This window comes from Rhamphochromis longiceps, linkage group LG6, assembly GCF_057381845.1.
Source record: "Rhamphochromis longiceps isolate RC_006_pf linkage group LG6, R_longiceps_female_GT1.1, whole genome shotgun sequence".
In the NCBI taxonomy this organism is placed as follows: Eukaryota; Metazoa; Chordata; class Actinopteri; order Cichliformes; family Cichlidae; genus Rhamphochromis; species Rhamphochromis longiceps.
This window is the reverse complement of record NC_140562.1, coordinates 4,502,219-4,527,707: the sequence shown is the minus strand read 5'-3', so window position 1 is coordinate 4,527,707 and position 25,489 is coordinate 4,502,219. Positions and strand designations below refer to the sequence as shown.

Here is a 25,489-nt window from a genome sequence, read left to right as displayed (position 1 = left end):
TGTGTATGTTTTGTTTTGTTTTTTTGTTTGTTTGCTTTTCATGTGTGTGTGGTTACAGGTTGCTGACCTGTTTTATTTTACTTCTGCTCTGTCATTTTATTTTTTACCTTTTCTTCTTGTTTCTCTTTAAAAAACCTCATTTAGATTTATTTATTATTATTACTACCTACAAATAGGTACTGTGTATTGATTTCAAAGGACAAACGTTATTTTTTATTAAATTAAAATTTTTTTTTTTACTGGTTTAGTCTTAAAAGGGTAGACATTTGTACACAGCACTGAATGAAATAAAGCATGAAATAAAACTCAGTAAAAGTTTTCAGTTAAGTAGTTGTCTGGTTCAGTTATTTACCTCATAACATTTGAATGGAACATCTACCTTACATTAAACTCAGTGCCCATTATGTTTAGCCAAGCTCCATTTTCAAGGGTTTAAACACAGAACAGAGCCCTGTTGTCCTATGTGTATGAAGCTGTGTAGTACCTGTACTCCCTATAGATGAGCTGACAAGCACAAACTTTAGCAGGGTGACCACCTCACACCACGGGGACTTTTGACCTCCTGTGAGTATGGTCAGCATGGAGGACGAGATGAGGAGGAGGCAGGAGCCTTGACAACACAGTTCATTATCAGAAATGAGTTAGTTATCATGACACTGAGAAACCAACAAACAAAGAAAAGTATAAAAATGATTATAAATATTATTATTATTATTATTATTATTATTATTAATTAATCAGTAGTATTATTTATATTTATTTAGAACACCCTTTAAAAACGGCCAAAGCCAGCATACAATAAATGAACAAATGAAATAATGGATAGCCATTGGTGTTGGTGCATTTTTACCCAAGTCTGAGAGGGTTAGACTCATAAAAGGAAACCAGCAACGACAGCAGAACTTTCCTCGGCACTTAGAATCAATGACACAAGAGGAGGAGTGAACATACAGTCATCTTTAAAAAAGTGCTTACCAAATTAGAAGCTTATTAAAGAAAAACACACTGGTTGACATGTAAGTTAAACCAGTTGTTTTGATGCATAAACCACCTTGATTTTATATCAATATTTTTAAACAAGCTGTGGACATGGACATTTATTCAGCTGACAAACACCCTGATTATGCAACAGCACCGCCTACAACTGCAAAGCTCTCCAGCGAGTAGTGCGGTGTTCTGAACGGATAATTGGAGGTGAGCTTCCCTCCCTCCAAGACATCTACAGGAAGCGGTGCCTGAGGAAAGCGGGGAGGATCATCAAGGACTCCAGTCACCCCAGCCATAAACTGTTCAGACTGCTTCCATCAGGAAGGAGGTTCTGCAGCATCCGGTCCCGTACCAGCAGACTGAGAGACAGCTTCTTCCACCAGGCCATCAGACTGCTGAACACGTCATAGACACCTCAGCTTCACTACTGGAACTTTAACATTATGCACTCCATACTGTACAGTAATGCCACTGTTTTGCACATGTCTCACTCTGTATATTTTTATATATTTTATTTATTGTTTACTCTATTTAATTTGTAAAATATGTACACACACACACACACACACACACACACACACACACACACACACACACACACACACGTAGAAAAATATTTAGTATACACATCCAGAAATGCATATACTATTATATATTGTACATATATTTATTAGTTTCAGATGTAGCCATTCTTGTATTTTGCTTGTTTACATTATTGTATTTTGCACAACTCTGTTGCTTGTGAAGCTCGCACACAAGAATTTCACTCACATGTGCTGTACCAATGTACCTGCACATGTGATGTGACAATAAAAGTGATTTGATTTGATTTGATTTAAAAGGATTATGCTGCCTCTTCATTTGTACATTGAAATGTTTTTTAGTCCCATTGCCACAGGTGCATAAAAGTAAGGGCCTAGCTCACTGAATTGAACTGAAGAGTTACAACTCTAAAGACCTTAGTTAGCATGTTAAATGTAAAAGTTAATGACAGTGTCAGGATGAGGTCGTGGACGAAAGAAGGAGGACCCAAACGCTGGACTCACAGGTAGGTGAAGATTGGTGTTTTATTGTCAACGGAGTGAACAAACAGAACAGAAGTAGGAAACGGCTGGCCGGCTGGACGACTGACTGAATGGATGAATGAAAGACTGACTGACAACTGACCGGCTGACCTGACGGAACTGAACAGAGGACAACCTAACAGCGGCGAGAACAACATCACAATAACATCAATGACACGACATTGGACTGGTTGAACTGAGGGACATAAATACACAGGCTGAGTGATGAGAGATTAGAACCTGGTGAGTACACAGCTGAACATAATGACCTAATGATAAACGGGAAGAGGACGGAACATAATGCACATGGACCAAGGCTAACACAATAAAACAGGAGGTGAAGCAGACAGAATATAAACAGTGAACATGAACTAAGAATACTGGGTCAAAGACCCAGAAACCCTGACAGTACCCCCCCCCCCCGCAAAGGCCGGCACCCGACGGCCAAAAGAACGAAAAACCAGAACAGGGCGGGCGGAGGGGGCCCAGGACGGAGTCCACACAGAGACAGTTCAGGAGGGCGGCCACGTGGAAGGCAGCAGTGACCACTGAGCCAGTCCGGTGGGCGGCTGCGGCGGTCGAGACGAGACAGTTCAGGGGGCCGACCGCGCGGACGGCAACGGCGGCGACGTGGACACAGTTCGGGAGGCCGACCGTGCGGACGGCGACGGCGACGATGACAGCGCTGGTCCGGGGGCCGACCGTGCGGACGGCGACGGCGACGATGACAGCAGTTCGGGGGGCCGGCCGTGCAGAAGGCGACGGCGGCGACGTGGACGCAGTTCGGGGGGCCGGCCGTGCGGAAGGCGACGGCGGCCACTCAGGCGAAGAGGGTCCGGGGGCCGGCCGTGCGGAAGGCGACGGCGGCCACCCAGGCGAAGGCGGTCCGGGGGCCGGCCGTGCGGAAGGCGACGGCGGCCACTCAGGCGAAGAGGGTCTGTGGGCCGCCCACGACGGCGATGGCGCCCGGCCAGTGGCCTAGCCAGCGGTCTAGAAAATGGCCGTTTAGCTCCAGACCCAAACGAGGCTGGGCCAGGCGAGGCTGAAGGCACTGAGGCTGGAGCCGGACCAGGCGGAGCAGAAGCAGAGGCCGACGCCAGACCGGGCGTGGGTGCAGCTGAGGCAGAGGCCGGGCCGGGCGTGGGTGCAGCTGAGGCAGAGGCCGGGCCGGGCGTGGGTGCAGCTGAGGCCTCTGGCTGGAGACAGGCAGGGCCAGTAGGCGCGGACGCCTCTGGCTGAGGAGCGGCCGGGCCAGCAGGTGTGGAAACCCCTGGCTGAGGAGCAGCCGGGCCAGCAGGTGCGGAAACCCCTGGCTGAGGAGCAGGAGAGCTCACAGCTGGCTCTGGGTGCTGTGGCTGCAGGTCCGGGAACTGGACGGGATGGTGGACAGGCGACTGGGAAACAGGAGGCAACTGGACTACAGGGCACTGGGCGGCAGACTGGACTACAGAAGAGTGGAGGACAGGTGGAGACTGAGCTACAGGTGACTGGAGGACAGGTGGAGACTGAGCTACAGGTGACTGGAGGACAGGTGGAGACCGAGCTACAGGTGACTGGAGGACAGGTGGAGACTGAGCTACAGGTGACTGAACTGACTGGAGGGCAGCAGGAGACTGGACAGCAGGTGAGTGAACTGACTGGACTGGAAGCTGAACAGCAGGTGAGGGAACTGATTGGACTAAGGAGACTGATGGATAAACAGAGGCCGGTGAGGCTAATGGCTGAGCTAAAGAGTGAGCTAGTGAAGGGGACAACAGTGCAGCCTGGGCTAATAAAGCTGGGGCCTGAGCAGGGGACACCTCAGCTAGCCTAACCAGTGATAGTGCGAGGGCATGAAAAGCTGGATCAGGAGGTGGATGAAGAGGTGAAGTGGCAGGTGGACCGGTTAGCTCTTCCAAGCCTCCAGGGGGGTCAAGCTGGGTTCTGGTTGCCCTCAACCTGGGCGCTGGGACGGGCACGGAAGGTGGCTGGACACCAGTCACCCCCACCTGAGAAACAGAAGCAGGTGTGGAGGCAGACCGGGTCGCAGCTGCCCTCCTCCTGGGGGCTGGCACTGGTGTGGGCGTAGGCTGGGCCCCCATGCTGGTGGGAAATGGCTGAATAATGGGTGTGGAAATAACGACTGGGTGAGTGATACTGACGGGTTTATTGGGGAGTGTTCTGGTCTTCCTGCCACCGCTATTTACAGTCTTTAACTGAGCTGTCTTTGGGGAAACAGAGCAGAAAAAGTCTACCCAGTCCACATTGTCGTCCAAGAGGGACGTTCCCCATGAATCGGAGAGGCGTCTATTATTTATCTTATGTGAAGAGTCAACTGAGGAAGGTGGCAAACAGTCACTGGGACTCACCGCCGGGAGTGGCTGGAAATAGTCCATGTTACGGTGGCGTGTGTGCCGCTTTCTCCGGGTAGAGGAAGCGGGCGGGGTAAACAGATGAGCCTCTGGCACGGGAGCCTCCATTGAGCCGAGGTGGTAGGCGGAGCCGCTGTGCCATGGCGAGGTTGAAGGTCCGGTGAGTAGAACGGCTGGCGGGCGAGCGAGGAGCGGAGCAGCGGGAGAGCGAGCGGCCGAAGCTTGGCCTGTGACGCCCACTCTCCGCGGCGAATGCTCCGCTGCAGGTGAGGCAGCAGGTGGAGGACCGCGGCGTCTCCGAGGCCCGCCCAGAGCCAGACGAGTCCCCTCGAAGACGTGCTCCCTCTCTGAGAAGAGCCGCTGTTTCCACCTGAGCTTCTCCGCCCAAATGGAGAGCGCTGCGTCCTGCCGCTCGAAGAGGTCCGAGTCCGCTGGGTCCACATCGTGTCTTCGTGGCACGGGTCGTGTCATTCTGTCAGGATGAGGTCGTGGACGAAAGAAGGAGGACCCAAACGCTGGACTCACAGGTAGGTGAAGATTGGTGTTTTATTGTCAACGGAGTGAACAAACAGAACAGAAGTAGGAAACGGCTGGACGACTGACTGAATGGATGAATGAAAGACTGACTGACAACTGACCGGCTGACCTGACGGAACTGAACAGAGGACAACCTAACAGCGGCGAGAACAACATCACAATAACATCAATGACACGACATTGGACTGGTTGAACTGAGGGACATAAATACACAGGCTGAGTGATGAGAGATTAGAACCTGGTGAGTACACAGCTGAACATAATGACCTAATGATAAACGGGAAGAGGACGGAACATAATGCACATGGACCAAGGCTAACACAATAAAACAGGAGGTGAAGCAGACAGAATATAAACAGTGAACATGAACTAAGAATACTGGGTCAAAGACCCAGAAACCCTGACAGACAGTTCTATTAGAAAAAGACAGAACTAGTATGACTTGTTTGTCAGAAGAAAGCCTCTCCTCTTTAAAAGAGCATGGCAGCAGGTATTAGCTTTGCAAAGTTTCATCTTAACAAACCTCAAGATTTCTGGAACAGGAAAACATTTCTTGTTGATTAAGAACTTAATTTAAAATATTTAAATTAAAATCTGCTAATAATAGACAAGGTTTTACTAGCAGAAGGGTGTTTTCATAATGAGGCATTGCTTTTGATATAATAACACAATTGAATAACAATTAAACCACTGGTAATTGTCAGTTAATGGTAAATATTGATTTCTATAAGAATAACATTGATAAAACTTCCTCTAGTGGTTTGGTTTTCTACACACAAAGATATCTAAGATGAAACATCAGTGTGAGGAACAATCAAACCTCCTTACCAGAACTTTGACAAGCAGAGCTAAACTGTTTCCCATAACACCCATGGTCATCTCCAAGCCCAACACAGTCACCAGAACCCACTTTTCTGGATTTGACCATGGAGATTCAATGAATGCAGTCCCATTAAGCAACCCAGTCACTGTCACACAAGAAATACACAATACAGCAGAGTTTGTTATAACATTCGTGCTTTTGCAGGAAAAAGTCAAGTTTACCTTTTGTTTTCTTTTGTTTTCTTTTGTGGTTGTTTTGTCTCAAGCAAGCAACTGGTTACCTTTATGGCAATAATGGACCAATTATTATAGTTATATATTGATAATTATAATAATTGAATTAATTATAATTGTTATAGTTACATTTACTATTATTACTTTGAAAAGGAAGGTTTAGATTTAACTTAGAAAGTAAATGTTTTGAAAGTATATTTTTCTAATATACAACGTTTATATTTAAGGGTTTATATCAAAACTCTTTCAAATTTTGACAGCAAATAGGCTGCACTTACTTGTATGATGAGTCCTGTGTCCACAGCCTTCAACACTGGTTACTGGGTAGTTTGTAATAAGTCAGCACTAGCGCTCAGATAAAAGTGTCATCAAAACCATTTTCAATTAAAATTCACATGCTTCATTAAGCTCATAGAGAATGGCTCTGATGCACTTTCTGTGTGTGCTTTAAATGATCTTCTACGAACACTAATATTACTACTAGTTAACACCATCATCACATAAGTGAAAACAACACAGTGGTAAAATGTTATGCCATAAAATAAATGTGGAATTTTTCCAAATGAACAGGGAATAAACATCACTGTAATAGCAAATGCAGACACTATATTCCCAAAAGTATTCACTCACCATCCAAATCATTTATTTCAGGTGTTCCAGTCACTTCCATGTTGTTTAAAATCAAGCATTAGACTGCTTCTGCACAAACATTGTGTAGAAGTGAATTCCAGCATGGCACTGTGATAGGAGGACACTTTTGAAACAAGTCCAGTCATAACATTTTCCCACTACTAAATATTCCACAGTCAAATGTTAGTGGTATTAAAACAACGTAGAAACAAATGGGAAGAGCAACTCAACGATGACGTTTTCAGCCATGTAAAATCAAAGAGTTCGGTCAGCAGGTGCTAAGATGCATAGTGTGCAGAGGTCTTTCTTTCTGCAGAGTCAAACGGTACAGACCCCAAACTTCATGTGGCCTTCACATTAACTCAAGAATAGTGCGTAGAGACATTCATGGAATGAGTTTCTAAGGCCGAGCAGCTGCATCCAATTCTCACATCACCAAGCACAATGCAAAGCATTGCCAATGGATTTGATAACCGTGGAGACGTGCTCTCTGGAGTGCTGGCTCACATGTGTCTGTCTGGGTATGATGGTTGCCAAGAGAATGGCACTTATTGTGCCAAGTATAACGTCTGGTGAATTATGGTGTGAGGTTGTTTCAAGAGTTGGGCTCTGTCCCTTGGTTCCATGAAAAGAACATTTCATGATTTAACATGCAAAGACATGCTTCCGACTTTGTGGCAAGATTTTGGTCACCACCCTCACAGTGACATGTGACGACTCTGTGCCAGGGTCTTTGTGTAGCCCAATTATCTGCAGATGTTTCATCTGTGGTGAAATGACTATAGCCAACTAAGCTTGTAGAAGATGAAGATGTTTGTGGGGATGGCCCCTAACTGTGCATATTCCTGATCCTAACCTGGTAGAACAGCTTTGGGATGAACTTCTGTGAGCAGACCTCATCCAATACCAGTATGTGATCTCACAAACGCTGATCTGGAAGAATGGTAAAAAAAAAAATCCCATAAACATACTCCTCAACTCAAACCTTCCCAAAAGAGTTGAAGCTGTTATAGGGAATGTCGACATCATATTAAACCCTATCAATTATTAATGGGATTGCACTAAAGTTCATGTGCTTGTGGAGGCAGATGAGAAAATACTTTATGGAATACGTAACAATGATCCTTGAAAATAAATCTTATATCACTGCAAAGCCTGTTTATTTTCCCTTAAATGGTGCAGCATTTGTAAACTTGGCCTTCAGTCTGGACATGGTAATGCACTATAGCTGGGTCCATGCTCACTGTGCTGCTAATCAGGCACCTGATGTGGGCTGGCATAAGCCTCCTTGGTGCGAGGAGAAAAATTGACTGACTGCCTGCAGTTAGCTGAGCTGAGCTCAGCAGTAACGCAAGGTCGTCGACTCTGTGGAGGAGGAAACGGCTTTCATGGGAGACTCCAGCAATTCAATCCACAGAAGATTTTACACTAGAACAACTTGTGACAACACTGATCAAAATCGTTGGTCACATGGATGCAGTGTTCACATTGCCATACTTTGTGATGATTAGGGACAATTTGCAACGATTTTATGTGCACGGCGCTCGAAAATCTGTCAAATGTTTCAGTACGACTTTGCTGAGCTACGAAGCTGCACCGCTTGATGGAGTGTCGGAGCATTACGGCTGTCGTAGGCGGAGCCTCGCGGAGTGATACGTGCTGTGCTTCAACATAATGTTACCGTATTGTGTGTGTATAACCTCTTTTTAAGTTTTGTGGCTATTATACATGGTTATGCTGAGGATGTGTCGGCCAGTTTCCACTGGAAATGCCTTTTGGTTAAACTGTCTGCGAGGAGTTTGCACTGTTACATTTTTATATAACTTTAATGCAGATAAACAACAGCTGCTTGTTTAAGTGAAAATACATTGATGGGTTTTTGCACTAACAGTTGTGGAGTTGTAAAGTATTTTGTCTCGTGTCAGTTATATCTTTATCGCAAATTTTCAAATGTACATCGTGATAAATATTTTTGGTCATATCGCCCTGCTCTAGAGACAACTGTTTATAAAATTTATAGTCATACTCAAAAGGTCTCATCAAGTCCATATTCGATGTATGCTGTTATCAGTGTTTGAATGATAGCATGGCTGTGGTGTCATATCAGTGTATGCTCTCGATGTTTGCTGATATCAAACGGTGGTATGAGGACCACTGTAGGTAATCTTTGTAGTGATACTCAGAAGGTTTATCTTATAAAGTCCTTCTTTTGTTTTATTTAGACCTGGTTTAATTCTGGTATAGAACCAGTTGAATATTTGTATATAATCCCTGCAGCTGACTCTATAACAGTCACCAGGCTTTTTAAAACTGAGAGCTAGATCTGTGAACAGTCTGGTTCATCTTTAGTTATATGATAATAACAATTCTATCTTGATATGCTGTCTTATCACAGGTTCATTTTCAAAACAGGCCTGGGTCGTGTAGCAGCCAACAACTCCACAGAGGCTGTCCTGGTGAGGGCGATGGCCCACTTCTCAGCGGAGGGAGCAGCGTCTTGGCAGCCAAAAGAGCAGCCCATTTGAAGTCCCAGCGACTTCCCCACAACGGCTCTGAGCCACCCACAAACCTCTGAAGAGCGTTCCTGCCTTTTTAAAAAAATTCTTAATAAATGGAGCTTGCCTCCAAAATAACCTAACCTCTCTTTATTCTCTTAAATAACTGGCCTTCACTGTGTTCCTAGTATATTTTTTCATTAGTATAATATGAAATCAATTCTACATGTCAAGTTGTGTGCCAGTATTTGCGGTGTAGTAGAACTGAGACATTAGTCATTACAAAAATGTATTTGAAATAATATTAAACTTCTCAAACATTAAACATAAATATATCAAATATAACTATTTACAGAGAGACAGGAATAAGAATGGGGGGAGAATGATTTTAAATTTAAACATTTTAAAGACAAAGCCCAGCTTTAAACCCAGCTGTATTCATTCAAGAAGTCAGATGACACAAACTAGTTAAAATAAATATATGTATTAAAGAGATGAAGAGTTGAATAATTTCCTGCTGCTCTCCTGTGGAACCAGCTGCTGGGGACTTGGACACCACTATTTTGACACTGGTGTTTAATTATGTAATTAATTATTAAATAATTAGACAAATAATAATTCATTAATCACTAATAAGTGTGTAATGATTAATCTTTGGCCCTCTCTATCAGAGTGTGTCCTGTCTCCCTCTGCTGTCTTTCCCCTCACCCCCACCCGGCCACAGCAGCTGGCTGCCCCTCCCTGAGCCTGGCTCTGCAGGAGGTTTCTTCCTGGGTCCATTTCCACCCTGGCAGTCAGCCGACTGACTATATTTATTTATTGCTAATGCTCATATTCTCAGGGTGTTCCCTCCTGCTCACTCCCAGTATACACACTACTTTTGCTTTCTTCTCACGTGTCGCTCTGTTTTCATCGTTCCAGGTCGTCTGTCTTCTCACCGTCCTCCTGCATTTTCCTCCTCTGAATCAGTGCTTCGGTGTAACTGGAGACTCAAGCTTTGACTTGTGACCCAGTACTTCCTGCCACACTGACTGTCTACAAAGAAATTTTCCAGATAGTTAAATACCAGTTAAATTATGCAGACATGAAAACTGGGAATGCCAGATGTTTTATTTACCGTCATTGGAAAGCTGAGGCATATGTCTCAGTTTTATCCTGTTAGTTCTGTGTCATGGTTTTTTTTTAACCCTTTTTACCTTAGTGGGAGAAACGAGGGAGGAATATATTTGGTCCTCTGGGTATGGATGTCTGAGTGAGGTAATAAAAGTTAATGTTGTGTGTGTGTGTGTGTGTGTGTGTGTGTGTGTGTGTGTGTGTGTGTGTGTGTAATGCTTAGGTGGGAGGGAGTGAAAAGGAGACAGAGCAGGGTCATAACACTTCAAACTGTGCTGCCTGCGAAGGGAAGAGTGTTCACTATTCACAGTTTAACTCCCTTGCTGTGAAATGTTTCAAGGTTAAATGTTTTGGACTTATTAGCTCTTCTACACTTTAGCTTTGGTCTGTCTTCCCTTACTTTAAACACCTCTAAGACTCTTTACCAGACTGTGACTCAGACAGAGTGCTCAGGAGATGCAGAAGACCGGCGGGAAGAAGCGAGTTCCAAGGACCAGCAGCAACCTCACAAAATCAGCTCCTCAGTGAGTAACAGACAAGAGTATCATGGATACTCAGGGATATTCTTATTAGTAAAATATAACAATTATACAGAAGGAAAAAGAAAATTTAATAGGGTGTAACTTAAACTTAAGAGGGGAATCTGGTTTAACAGCGTTGGGTGATTTATTCTTTATTTACAAAATGTTTCCATCTGGTGAAATACCTAGCGTTGTGTAGACTGTGTAGAAGGTTATTTCCCTTTTTTACCCAATACTACACGCATGTAAGCATGTATGCCTATTATATTTATATTATTGTTATATTTTTGTAAGTGATAATGTGATAATAGGAAACTCATACCTTCCAAGATGGTAGTGTACTAGTGATTCTGCCTGATCATATACACACATATGTCTCATATGCATCTCAGTCGGGTTTAGTTCAGCATCAGAGCACTTCCTCCCTCTGCTTGTTGGTCAGTTTATAGGGCCTGTTCTGTCTTTTTGTCCTGCTATGTTCAAATCAAACAGGATGTTACGTCAGAGAACAATGTTGTGGTTAAAATGTGTCTTCTGAATGAATGCTTGTCTACATGTGTCATGGTGTGAACAAAAAACATTTTGGGGCCTTTTTTGGGGCTTAAAACAAAAAAATTACATTTGGCATCAGACCAAAGTCAGAGCTTCACTGTCCTAATGTCTGTTCCTCGTTTTTCTTACTTTCCATCAGTAGTTGTTTCAGACCTCATTTCAGATTGTGAGGCTCTGACATCATCCTGTGTACATGAGAAAGTGAGATTTCTCTTTATTTAGCTGGGGACGTTTTGTCATATGGATTACTGCAGTAGTTGACTTACGCTACTTTGTTTTTGTTGTACAGCAATATTACCTTACCACAAGAAAACTGTTGATTTAAACATTAAGTAAGAGGCACTACTAACGCATTAGGATTTTTCTCTGTTTTGCTTTGACCATAGGAAGAACCACGCGTAATTATTGGATCATAAGCTGTTCTGTCCACTAACAACATCTTATAAAGAAAAGAAGACAAAGATGTTGGTATATAAAGACCGAAGTGTCAGAGCAGCGCCTTCATGAGTTTATTTTTGCTGTAAGAATTCACCCCTGTCTCTGGATGTGTTTTGATACCAGCATCAGTTAGACATATGCATCAATTTTAACTTCATATAAAGATAAAGCTCATTGTTAGCTGGAGATAAATAAACTGGTACGCTCACGTCAAGGTGAGGAAGGAAGTTGACAGCACGCTCTCCTAGTGATGCTGTTTAAAATGTAAATGGATGAATAACATGAGCCAACAAGAAAAGATGTCGAAACTTTGAAATGTTGTTAGAAAACAGAGTCTCTGCTCTTTCTGCCATTGTTGGTGAGATTTCTTAAACTGTGATAAAAATGCTGTATTCAGACAAGACTGGCTCACTTTATGTTTGCTTCGATTAGTGGCCGAGATTTGAACAACATCTGCACATGAAATGGATGATAACTAAAGGAATATGTTTCAGGTGTGAGGGTGTAACTAACTGCTGGCGAACTTGTGGATATGTTGGGTTTGTATTTGGACTTGATCCTCTTGAAGGAACACCAGATTTCAGCACAAGACTTTGCTTCATGTCATGATGCATGTTCAGTCATCCGGGTAAGGAAATCCCAAAAGCTGATCCTGTTCATCTGGACGTTTTCAGTGGGAGAAATGTTTCATCACTCATCCAGGTGACTTCCTTAGTCTCAGCTGACTTCTAAACAGTACATCTGCACAATGACTGAAGCTATCGCAGTGATCGCAGCCACTCGTGGTCTTTTCAGTTCTCCCACTGAAAACGTCCAGATGAACAGAATCCATCTTTTGAATTTGCTTCACATTATTATGAAATATGGAGAAAGGTTTATTATACATACTTACTAATCTTATACTAGATTGTTTCGTGGTTCTGTAATCTTAAATAAGCTGCATTACTCCTGTTTCGTAAAGACATAGGCTTTGTGTTGGTGTCCACTTTTGAATAGCATGCCTAAAAAAACTACGACTGATCGGTATGTATATTTCACAACTACTAAAGCACGATAATCCAAGCGATAAAAGGTACACGTCTCTAATGTTTTTCTGTTAGCTGTCATCCCACGACTTCTGTAATTATATTTCAGACATGTGTGAAACACGATGTGCGATCCAACCCCTTCACTGGCTCGCAGTGATGACACGGTCTAGTGTTACATATCTTTTACTTCATCGCTGCCATCATTTCTATTTTTGGGTCGGGCATGTGCATTTGTACTGGGATACACTGGCTACGATATGGTGAATGCAGCCTTTCTACACTCTTTTTTCCAGAGACACTTTATGTGATAGTTTGTGCATGTAACATGTAACTTCCCTGTCTTTTGCAACGCTGCTGAACACTTTTATTATCAGAGTAATGCCCATATGGTAGCTACGGCAGCTTCTGCTCAGGTCAAGCCTCAGTGCAGCCCAGTCCAGTTTAGATACCCTGAAGAGCCTTAATGACAAGTTTTTAACTGCTTGTGAAATTGTTAAGACTAGGGACAATAAATAAATAATAATACATAAAGTAATATATTTATAATAGCACACATATTCTGATATATAGGTTGATATGTTCTACTTGCAAAACATACAGAATCTGGCAATTTATGTGCAGTGATGGGAATAACGGCGTTACAAGTAACGGCGTTACTAACAGCGTTACGTTTTTCAGTAACGAGTAATCTAATTACTATTCCTATCGTTACAACGCCGTTTCCGTTACTAACAAGAAACTGCGGCGCGGTCGCGTTACTATTTTACAGCAAACAGATGGTTGAAGCTGTCTGTAGTTTACAGCATCTTATATCAGCTGCACAGAAGTAGCTGTAAGTAATCTGGGCGCTGCAGCTTTAAGCAGCTGCGCTCCCGCGGACAGCGATCACTTTCTGCCCGACGATCACTTTTTGGCACAACACCTGGAGCTCAGGGGGCAAAACAATGGCATGAGTGCTGCTGTTTGACTGAGGAAGAATAAAGTAGTCGTGGTAAGCCGATCACATGACCACTTCAAGATGACAAAGCAACAAGGTGCCAGTTTTTAAATTGTGCTGATAGGCCACGTAAAACCAGAGTCATGATAAACAATATATACGTGTGTTTACTGTCTGAGGACAGCGCAGCGAGACCTCTCTGCTAATGAGCAAAAAAGAAAAATCAAACCAAAATCAGCCCGTTCATGTTGGTGCAAAAATGCACCATGTCCACCAATCAAAGAATGATATGGCAACATGACATTTGGTTGTTTAGGAAGATTTAGGAGTGACGGCGAGAGAGAGAGAGAGTTTTGAGATGTGAGAGATGTTTGGAGTGTGTAGTTAATGTGTTGTCTTGTGTAGTTAGTGTGTAGTGTTGTGGATAGTGTTGTGTTGTGTGTCAGAACAATGAGGCGACTGCTGTCTCCAGGTAGAAACTAGAGATGGACCGATCCGATATTACGTATCGGTATCGGTCCGATACTGACCTAAATTACTGGATCGGATATCGGAGAAAAATAAAAAATGTAATCCGATCCATTAAATATCACGAAAGCACCTCACAAAACTTGCAACACGCCGTAACTCACCTCAGAACGTTAGCAGTCGGAGCAGTATGCATCACGTGATAGAGCAGCTGTGGCATGCGGGACCCGTCGGTGGTCTGGATAGCATTTGGAGCTTCGCTAGCAACCCGGCATTTCATCTCCAACAAAGTTATCCCGAGAGAAGTAAAGCAAGTGTGTAAGTCCATCTCTGAATGTTTGTAAAGCATTCCTGCGTTAAGCTTAACAAACGACTGCCTCTCGCTCTCCGGCTGCTACTTCAATCATGAAACTGCTTAAATGATCAGCTGATCGGCTTTTCTGTCGCGAGTCCGTCTCTCTGGTTTGTTTTTGGCCCACTTTGCACCAGAAAGAGGAAACCAGCGGCTGAACAACAGCAGCACGTTTAAGCTTGATCAGCTGTTGTTAGAATTTATTTATTATTACTTTCTACTCGAGGATCTTTTTCTACGTAGCTGACGGCTGGTAACTGTGCAGGGGCGGATCTAGCAAAGTTTAGCCAGGGGGGGCCGATAGGGCATTAACAGGGAAAAGGGGGCACAAAGACATACTTTTCTTTCTTATTCTCATTTAAAATGTCTAGCTTTTAATAAATAATTATCCGAATCTTACACCGAAAGTTTTAATTTGATGTAAAATGAATAGAAGTCAATTACTGTATATAGTGACTATTAAGTCTAATATATATACCCTAGTAAGCTATAGTACTTTTTCCTTTGGGAAGGTACCATCTGTACAGTCTGCAATTTTGTTGAAGAAAGATGTTGAATCTATTTAATATTTCTTGAAAAATAATTGATTTCTGTGCATTTTTTTTCACACTGCATCAAATTAAAGTTGATTACGTCGATTAAGCATCATGAGGTGGAGCGTGAGGGGTGGTTCCCTATTTTTTATTTATTTATTTTTGTTGTTGCTGGGAGTTGGAACCCTATTAGTTAGGTTGCTTAATATTTACGCTAAGTACTCTTTAAAATACCAGAATAGGGAGGATGGTGTAGGTCTAAGTTTATTAGATTGATCAGTATTGCTGAACTATAAATATTTTTTTTTTGCATATAGGTATAACAGAATAGCTTTAGTGTAGTTGTTGTTTTAAACTTGAGTGTGAACTTATACAAAATGCAGCAAGATATTTAAAAAAAAACAGTTTTATTGATTAAAACACACTATATCGGATTCATATCGGTATCGGCAGATATCCAAATTTATGATATCGGTATCGGTATCGGACATAAAAAAGTGGTATCGTGTCATCTCTAGTAGAAACAGGAGTGACACACCTGCTGCTGTCAGACCTGCAGGTATCAGGCTGTGATGTTCTCCTTTATAGTGGACAGAAATTATGTTTTTGAAGTGACACAAATAATTTGTGTGGCATCTTATTGAATTTTGTCTGATTTTAGATCAATTGTGTTAACACAGTAGTCAAAATGAAAACATAACTGTAAATTCAGACACGTGAGGTTGTGCTGAAAAGAATGACACCAAACAAGGCAAAGTAACTAGTGAAGGTGAAATGTAGAGGAAACATCAGAAGTAGTTAAAAATGGCCGATTATACCCTGGACCCCAGAGGGTTAAACACTTTTTTAAAGTAACACAATAGTAAACGCGTATGGCTGCATTCATGGGTGTAGATGTCCAAAAAGCCTATGGCCCATAATAATGGATTGGATTTATATAGCGCTTTTCAAGGCACCCAAAGCGCTTTACAATGCCACTATTCATTCACTCTCACATTCATACACTGGTGGAGGCAGCTACAGTTGTAGCCACAGCTGCCCTGGGGCAGACTGACAGAAGCCAGGCTGCCATATCGCGCCATCGGCCCCTCTGGCCAACACCAGTAGGCAAGTAGGGTAAAGTGTCTTGCCCAGGGACACAACGACCAGGACAGAGAGCCCAGGGATCGAACCGGCGACCTTCCGGTTACAGATGCGATTCCCAACCCCCTGAGCCACGGTCGCTTTAACTTTAAAAACAAATGTTCTTGGCACTATCAAATAATCAGGCATCGGTAAAGTTTCCTAAAAGTCAAAGGCTACAGCAGACGCAGTTTGGCATTTAGAGTCCACAAGAGAGGAGCGGGCACCTTGTGATCCCCCTGCTGCTGCATCACAGACAGATTTATGACGAGCAGCCGCTTTGGTCCGTCCTGTCCAGACAGCTCTCGGACGCCGGTCACAAGACAGACAATATGGGAGCCATTTCCCTGGACACACAGACAGGGAGGGAGGGAGCACTTGAGCACATCCTTTCACGGTTTCTTGGACGGTCACGTACATGGAGACAATCACATCCAGTCTCAGCCTTTTTTGAATTACAGTTATTTTAGTGATGGCGTTTGAAGCTTCGCCATCTCTGACTAACTGCTTAATCTAATTTTTACAGACAGACAGACTCACACCACCCATATCAAAAATGATTTGTCCGTGATCATCAACCGTATCTAAACAGTGGACATGCACAGCTTCCAGTTCTGAAATGTGAAGCCAGCGCAAAAGCATCATAAACCTGCTGTCACAGTCTGGCAGAGGCAGACTGAATGGGGTGACAAAGAGGACTCTAAACGCACACACCAAGGAACGTGGAACAAAACTTGAATGTTAACAAAAAGCGAGCCGTTTAATAAGGCTGAAAAAATAAAAAATAAAAACATTGCAAACCAAAAGGCACACGGACACCGGGGGGAAACTAACTCGAACTAAACTTGGAAAACTGAATGCTGATCAAAAAATACAAAGAGCAAAACCATAAACATGGAAAATCCTGGAAACATGGAAACATGACGAAGAAAAGCTGACGACCTGACAATGAATTAACAGACTAAATTCACACAAGGGTGGTTAGGGGAAATGGAAACAAATGGGGAAACAGCTGACACTAATCTGACATAACGAGACAAAGGAAGCAAAGCTGACTACACTGACATAGGACAAAGACCTTCAAAATAAATCAGGAGACATGACAACACAACTTCACGACATGGACAAGAAGATAAGAAACATGACAGACTAACACAGAAGATCTAAGAGAAACATAACTAATACCAAACTAGAAGCAGCCAAAAGACAATCCACACCTGCATTCTGTCTAAAGACCATCAGAAAGTGACTGCTGTCATTGCTTTGGGCCCATTGTTACATAACTTGTGCCATTTAAGCATGCTTTGAAGTCATGTCTAATCAATTTAACAATCAGTGGAACCATAACAGCTGAATGGGCTTATCAAAATGATCCATTCCTGTGAGTCTCTACAGTGAAACGGCACCTGAGGCCCACACAGGTCTGGATAGATGGTCGAGTTGAATTATCCCTAATCCTCACCGTGACTACATAAGTCATAAAAGTTAAAGACACACAGACAGACACTATTTGACCTTCAGACATCAAGGAAACTGACAACCATTTAAAGTAGAGAGTCATGGTTCTGCTGTCCAGCTCATGTGGTCCACAACTTTGTTCTTGTTTAGACAGACTCTTAAAATAGTTGTACTAGACTCACAGCTGTCACTGTAAAGTCAATACAGAGTGGAACATACCAGCCAAAGTCAAACTTGCAGTAAATTCATGAATTCAGTTCAATTCAATTCAATTTTATCTATATAGCACCAAATCACAACAAAAAAGGGAGGGGCGGGGCCAACTGGTTGGGGATGATGGGAGGAAGACAGAAAGACATGCTGGGGAAGGGAGCTAGAGGTTAATAATAACTATTAATTAAATGCAGATGGGTGTATAAACACATAGAAAAAGGTGATAGAAAAAATAACACCCAGTGCATCATGGGAATCCCCAGCAGCCTACACCTACTGCAGCATAACTAAGGGAGGATTCAGGGTCACCTGGTCCAGCCCTAACTATATGCTTTAGCAAAAAGGAAAGTTTGAAGCCTAATCTTGAAAGTAGAGATAGTGTCTGTCTCCTGAATCCAAACTGGAAGCTGGTTCCACAGAAGAGGGGCCTGAAAACTGAAGGCTCTGCCTCCCATTCTACTTTTAAATACTCTAGGAACAACAAGTAGGCCTGCAGAGCGAGAGCCAAGTGCTCTAATAGGGTGATATGGTACTACAAGGTCATTGAGATAAAACAGGCCCCACTGCAGCACAGTACCTGTAATACCTACAGCATGTTCTAATTGCTCTAATAGGATATTATGGTCGACAGTATCGAACGCTGCACTGAGGTCTAGCAGGACAAACACAGAGATGAGTCCACTGTCAGAGGCCATAAGAAGATCATTTGTAACCTTCACTAAAGCTGTTTCTGTGCTGTGATGAGCTCTGAAACCTGACTGAAACTCTTCAAATAAACCTCTGCAGATGATCTGTTAGCTGTTTGACAACTACTCTTTCAAGGATTTTTGATATGAAAGGAAGGTTGGAGATTGGCCTATAATTAGCTAAGACTGCTGGGTCTAGAGATGCTTTTTGAGTAGAGGTTTAACTACAACCAGCTTGTCTTATTAAAGACTCACTCATTTAAAAAATTTAGTGACCACTGTTTGTTGTGGTGTATAGACTTTCTAATTAGGCTCTTTTAAACACACACACTTTTTATAAATACTTTATATGAACAAATGAGAGCAAACACAACACCAATGATTCAGTTAAATTCAGATAAACCCACCGTTAACTGCAGTCCAAAAAGGGAAACCCTAACCCTTCACTATAATGTAAAAAACTATAATATAAAATTACAAAGACTTTGAAGATCACTTTAAAAAAGATTCCAAGAATCTGGAGGAATCTCAAGGCTGAAACAAGCATGATTCTGTCGTGGGAACCACTGCATGGGCTCAGGAACAGCTCCACAAATCATTGCCTGTGAATACAGTACTGTGCCTTCCTGCAGGTTAAGATAAGATAAGATAAGATAGAACTTTATTAATCCCTCGGGTGGGTTCCTCTGGGAAATTCGACTTCCAAAAAGCACAGCAACGACCGAAGTTACAGTTACAGAATTGTTATATATATATATATATCTATATATATATATATATATATATATATATATATATATATATATATACACACACACACACACACACACACACACACACACACACACACACATATATAAATACAGAGACAAATATAAATAAAATATACAAAGGGGATAAATAGAATAAATAGGAATAAAAAATAAAAATACAAGTGAATTGCACATTTCAAGTATTGAGTCTATTGCACTGTTGACTATTTACAAAAGTATTGCACAAGGTATTGTACAGTGAGGTGCAGAGGCACTACAGCTTAGTTGTTCCCCCCTCCTTTGTCCTCCTGTTTCCCCTCCCTCTCCCCTCCAGAGAGGAGTTAAACAGTCTGATGGCGTGTGGGACAAAGGAGTTTTTAAGTCTGTTAGTTCTTGTCTTGGGGAGAAGCAACCTGTCACTGAACAGACTCTTCTGATTGTTTATGGCCGTGTGCAGAGGATCCCTGGCATTGTTCATAATGTCCATCAGTTTCTTTAATGTCCTTTTCTCTGCCACTGTCACCAGAGTGTCCAGCTTCATGCCGACCACAGAGCTAGCCTTCCTGATCAGTTTCTCCAGCCTGGATGAGTCCTTCTTTGCTGTGCTGCTCCCCCAGCACACCACAGCATAGAAAAGTACTCCAGCAACCACCGACTGGTAAAACATCCTCAGGAGCTTCCTGCAGATGTTAAAAGACCTCAGCCTCCTGAGGAAGTACAGTCGGCTTTGGGCTTTTTTATACAGGTGCTCTGTGTTGCATGACCAGTCCAGTTTATTGTCCACCCACAGCCCGAGGTACTTGTACTTGTTGACCACCTCCACCTCCTCCCCCTCTATCTGAACCGGCAGTGGACCTTCTCTGGACCTCCCGAAGTCCACAACCAGTTCCTTAGTCTTTGAGGTGTTGAGTTGCAGGTGGTTTGTGTGACTCCATGCGACAAAGTTCCTCACCAGACTTCTGTACTCCTCTTCCTGATCATCCCAGATACACCCCATGATGGCCGTGTCATCTGCAAACTTCTGAATATGGCATAATTCAGAGTTGTAGCAGAAGTCAGAGGTGTACAGGGTGAAGAGAAGAGGGGACAGCACAGTTCCCTGTGGTGCTCCTGTGCTGCTGACCACTGTGTCAGACGTGATGTCCTTCAGCCTGACGTACTGTGGTCTGTCGGTGAGGTAGTCGGAGATCCAAGCCACCAGGCAGGGGTCCACCTCCATCCTGTTCAGTTTTTCCTGAAGCATACAGGGCCGGATGGTATCAAAGGCACTGGAAAAGTCAAGAAACAGTATCCTGACCGTGCCTTTTCCCCCATCCAGGTGTGAGTGGGCTCTGTGTAGGAGGTACAGGATGGCATCCTCCACTCCGACACCCGCCTTGTATGCAAACTGTAGTGGGTCCTGGGCATGTTGTACCTGTGGTCGGAGGAAGTTGAGGAAGAGCCCTCAAAGCTAAAGGTTAAAGCTGCAGTGTGAAAAGAAGAAGCCACATGTGAACATTGCCGTCTGCGTCTCTGCACCAAAGCCCATTTAAAATGGACTGAATGTTCTGTGGACATGGAAGCTGCAGAGTATCGTCAGAACCAACTGACTGCAGCTAGAATCAGTCACTATGTCAGACCACAACTGAGCCATGTTGCTTTCCCAAAGTTAAGCAGCTACTGCTGTGAGATAGTGGATGTGTGTAAATACTGTGACTAGAGGAAAAGCTGGGAATATCCTGAATATTGCAGAGACAGAGTGACAACCCTTCTTGCTCACATTCACTGCTACAATCAGCTTAGATAAACACGCTTACATGCATGTTGTGACTGTGGGGAAAAGACTCTGTGGTACCACCAACTCAGAGAAACTGCACCACGCTTCCAGCCTGTTCTGCTCCATTCAGGTGACCTAAACAGTGGTTGTTATTCCTGACAGCCTATTAATCTACTCTCTACGCAAACACTCGATATGGATGCGCTAATTAAGTCATCTGGATGACTCAAGGCAGGAATCGTATCTGGGTGTAGATACAGGTATCGAGTTGAGTGGGAACATGAGGTCTAACTCCACAGCATGTGGCTCATCCTGAACAAGACTCCATGTGTCCAAGTATTCTCAGTGGTAGTGTGATTTAAGTCAGCAACTCAAATTCATCAAACTAATGGGAGTTATGTTGAAAGCTATAGTAAAATAGACAGAGCCCTGACGAGCTCGATTCAACCTCAAAACAAAGTGTGAGAGACATGACAGACAGAAACCTCAGCCACAGCAGACAAGAAGCCATAACGCATCGCCACAAGGCTAAAACACACACACACTCAGTGAACAGTTGCTGATAAAGTTCAACCCCTGACATTCAGTTTAAAATGAGCCAGCAGTGCAAACTCATTGCAGAAACAGATGACCACATTGCAGCCATTAGACTTGAGTCTCTCACATAACACATACATTGCATAATTGAACTTGAGAGAGTTGTTTTGCTTTATTTTTAATGTCTGACTGCTCGACAAAGACTGCAGTCTATATACTCTATAGTGGTAAGATTCTAAATCAGCAAGAAGGCCTATTAATCATAGTGGCACTAACCAACAAGTCATCTATGAAATGTAGCTAGAGGGGAGTTTGCTACTCTGACATTTGAGTCAAATATTATCCAGAGGTGTGCTGGACACTCTAGTTTACAACTTCAAACTGCGCCTCAGAATTTGAAGTAAGAAAGAAATAGAACTTCTTAACACTAGGTGTCACGGTTCTGGGTCCGTTGGACCCAGTATTTTGAGTTCATTATGTTTTGGTACTTTTGCATCATGGATTTTCCTTTATGTTTCTCTGGTACTTGGTGTTTCAGTTATCTTGGTGTTTTTCTATATTATGATTTATGATCTGATACTGTTGTGATTATGATTATCATTTAGTAGCCTTTGGTCAGTGTCAAGTCTGTCTCTGTCTAGTCTGTGTCTTAGTAAAGTGTGTTTTGTTTCCTGTTTTACTTTGAAGGTTCTTGTTCCTGTCTGATGTTAGTATGTGCAGCTTTGTTCCCCCTGTCTCGTTAGCCCTGATCTCTCCCAGCTGTGTCTCCCTCCTGTTGCCGATTTCCCTGTTACTACCCTGTGTATATAAGCCCTGTGTTTTCCCATTCTCAGTGTCACGTCATACCATCAGTTTATGCCTGTGTGTTCTTGGTCTCAGTGTTCCGTCCTCACTTTATGTTTGTTTTCCTGCCAGCAATAAAGCTGAGGTTTGAGTTACATTCCATTTTCCGAGTCCTGCATTTGGATCCTCATCTCTGCCTGCCCGCACACAGAGCCTTGACAGAACGACGCGACCAGTAATGGATCCAGCGGACTCACCGTGGAAGCGCAGCTCCCGTTTTGACGGGACTCGGCTAGCGCTTGGAGGGCCTCCGTGCTGCCGTTCCTCGCTGGCAGCCTACCCTTCGGCCCACTCGTCTGCTTCCTCCCCGCGGACGCCCAGGTCTCGCAGAAAACGCTCCAGCCGGTCCCGGGAGGATTACTACGAGCCTGCAAGCAATCAGCTCACGCCTGCACAAGCCTTTTACAAGATGTTAGGGATTATTATCGTGCCACCTGACTCACCCAGCATTTCCACATCACAGCAGGAGCAGCCACAGCAGAGTCCTCCCTCGTCACATTCCGCCAGCGCCGCTCCCTCTTCAACAGGGAGGCAGCGAACACGCAGCCAGCACTCACAGCTCCAGCAGGAGCCTGGGATTCAGCTCAAACAACCGCCTAGGGTGAGTGACAGAGTCTCCCTTCATTCGCCTTTTTTGTCAAGGGATAGACAGACTGTTTCCCCCAAAGCTGCGAACGCCAGCTACATGAACACTACAGCTCGTGTTTCTCCGGTTCGGGAAAATAAGAGTTTTCGTTTTAAGAATGACTATTTTCCCATTGGTTCAGAAGACTGTGCGCCTGATGTTTTTTCAGATCCAGGAGTTAAGACTGTTCCGTCTGGAATCTGTTTATTCTGGAGCTATGTTTATTCAGTCAGCTGCCCGTCCGCTTTCAGCTCAGTCCCCTGCTCAGCAGCCATCTGTAGCTCAGTCTCCAGTGTCCCCTGCTCGGCAGCCACCTGTAGCTCAGTGTCCTGTGTTTCCTGCTCAGAAGCCGCCTGTAGCCCAGACACCAACTCCACCACCACCACTTTCGCCTCAAGCTCAGTTAGCCGCCCGGCCTCAAGCTCAGTTAGCCGCCCGGCCTCAAGCTCAGTTAGCCGCCCGGCCTCAAGCTCAGTTAGCCGCCCGGCCTCAAGCTCAGTTAGCCGCCCGGCCTCAAGCTCAGTCTCCAATTCCACCACCGTCGTCATCCCAACCATTGTTTCAGTCACCCTCAGTTCAGCCTCCTGTTCAGCAGCCACTAGCCCTGCACCCTGTGTCACTTGCTACCCTGGTACAACAAGCTCAGTCAAATCAATCTAAAAGGAACTGTGTTTCATCAGTTTGTTCTAAGCAGAGCAACAAACCTCATGATAATGTAATCATTCCTAAAAAGCTGGCCAGTTCAGAGACTGTGACGCGCTCCAGGGCCTCCCCAGAGGCTGAGTTTCAGCCCTCAGCCTACTCTGGACCCCTGGAGGCTAGGAACCCAGCTGAGGACTGCACCCGGCTGTCACTGCCTGAGCAGAGTCAATGCTCTGGGCGGCTGAAGTCTGCTATGTGTTTGCCAGAGGCCCGTGCGCCTGCTGGTCCTGTTCTGTCCCTGCCAGAGGCCCGTGCGCCTGCTGGTCCTGTTCTGTCCCTGCCAGAGGCCCGTGCGCCTGCTGGTCCTGTTCTGTCCCTGCCAGAGGCCCGTGCGCCTGCTGGTTTTGTCCTGTGTGTTCCAGGGGCCCCTGTGCCCACTGGTCCTGAGACTGTTCTCGCTGGAGGGCCCGAGGAGCCCGTCCAGCCTCCTTCCTCGTCAGCTGGGGGGCCCGAGGAGCCCGTCCAGCCTCCTTCCTCGTCAGCTGGGGGGCCCGAGGAGCCCGTCCAGCCTCCTTCCTCGTCAGCTGGGGGGCCCGAGGAGCCCGTCCAGCCACCAGCTGCTCCACCAGCAGCCTCGTCCACACTTGCAGCAGCAGTTTCATCCATGCCGCCGCCTGCTGCTCCACCAGCAGCCTCGTCCACGCTTGCAGCAGCAGTTTCATCCATGCCGCCGCCTGCTGCAGCGCCTCCGTCTCCAGCTTCCACGCCAGCTGCAGCCTCTGTCTCCAGCTTCCACGCCAGCTGCAGCCTCCGTCTCCAGCTTCCACGCCAGCTGCAGCCTCCGTCTCCAGCTTCCACGCCAGCTGCAGCCTCCGTGTCTCCACCCACGCCAGCTGCAGCCTCCGTGTCTCCACCCACGCCAGCTGCAGCCTCCGTGTCTCCACCCATGCCGTCGCCTGGTCCGGCTCCGGCTTCAGCTTCGCCTGGTCCGGCTCCGGCTTCAGCTTCGCCTGGTCCGGCTTCGCCTTCAGCTTCGGCTTCAGCTTCATTCGCTTCGCCGGGTCCAGCCTCCGCATCCGCTTCAGCGTTGTCTGGTCCAGCCTCCACGTCCTCATCCTCGTCTGGTCCAGCTCCCGCATCACCAGCTTCGTTTGGCCCCGCCTCTGCATCAGCCTCACCTGGTTCAGCCTCCGCATTCGCTTCAGCGTCGCCTGGCCCAGCTTCGGCTTCAGCCTCTGCCTCATCTGATCCAACCTCCGCTTCGCCTGGGGCTGCAGGGGCCACGCAGCCTTCGGGTCCCCTCCTACCACCTCCACATTGTCGGTCATCTGCCAGGCCGCTTGTTGGGCATCATCACCACCGTGGCCGCCCTCCGGACTTCTGTTGCCGCCACTGCCTTCCGCGTGGCCGGCCTCCAGGCTTGCATTCCCGCCGCCGTTGCCGTCCGCACGGTCGGCCCCCAGAACTGCTTCCTCGCCGCCGTTGCCGTCCGCACGGTCGGCCCCCAGAACTGCTTCCTCGCCGCCGTTGCCGTCCGCACGGTCGGCCTCCAGAACTGTTTGCCCGCCGTCGCCATGTGCACGGTCGGCCTCCAGAACTGTTCGCACGTCGCCACCGTTGCCGTGTGCACGGTCGGCCCCCTGGACTTTTTGTAGACTCTTGGTGAGCTCTGGTTTCGTTTTGTTTTTGATATGCTTTCCTGCGTTTTTTGGACTCTGGTGCTCCTTGTTTTTTTTTTTTTTTGCTTGGGCCTGTGTTTTCCCATTCTCAGTGTCACGTCATACCATCAGTTT

General features: G+C 45.2%; 1 protein-coding gene across 1 annotated transcript; it reads left to right on the top strand.

The window, feature by feature from the left end:
- Positions 1 to 10,145: 10,145 nt before the first annotated feature.
- Positions 10,146 to 24,944, top strand: LOC146667309 (uncharacterized). Its single transcript, XM_085408381.1, has 3 exons — positions 10,146 to 10,757; positions 22,502 to 24,275; positions 24,701 to 24,944. Exons 2-3 carry the CDS (start codon positions 23,173 to 23,175, stop codon positions 24,942 to 24,944), a joined length of 1,347 nt encoding a protein of 448 aa, XP_085264507.1. The 5' UTR covers positions 10,146 to 10,757; positions 22,502 to 23,172.
- Positions 24,945 to 25,489: the final 545 nt, after the last annotated feature.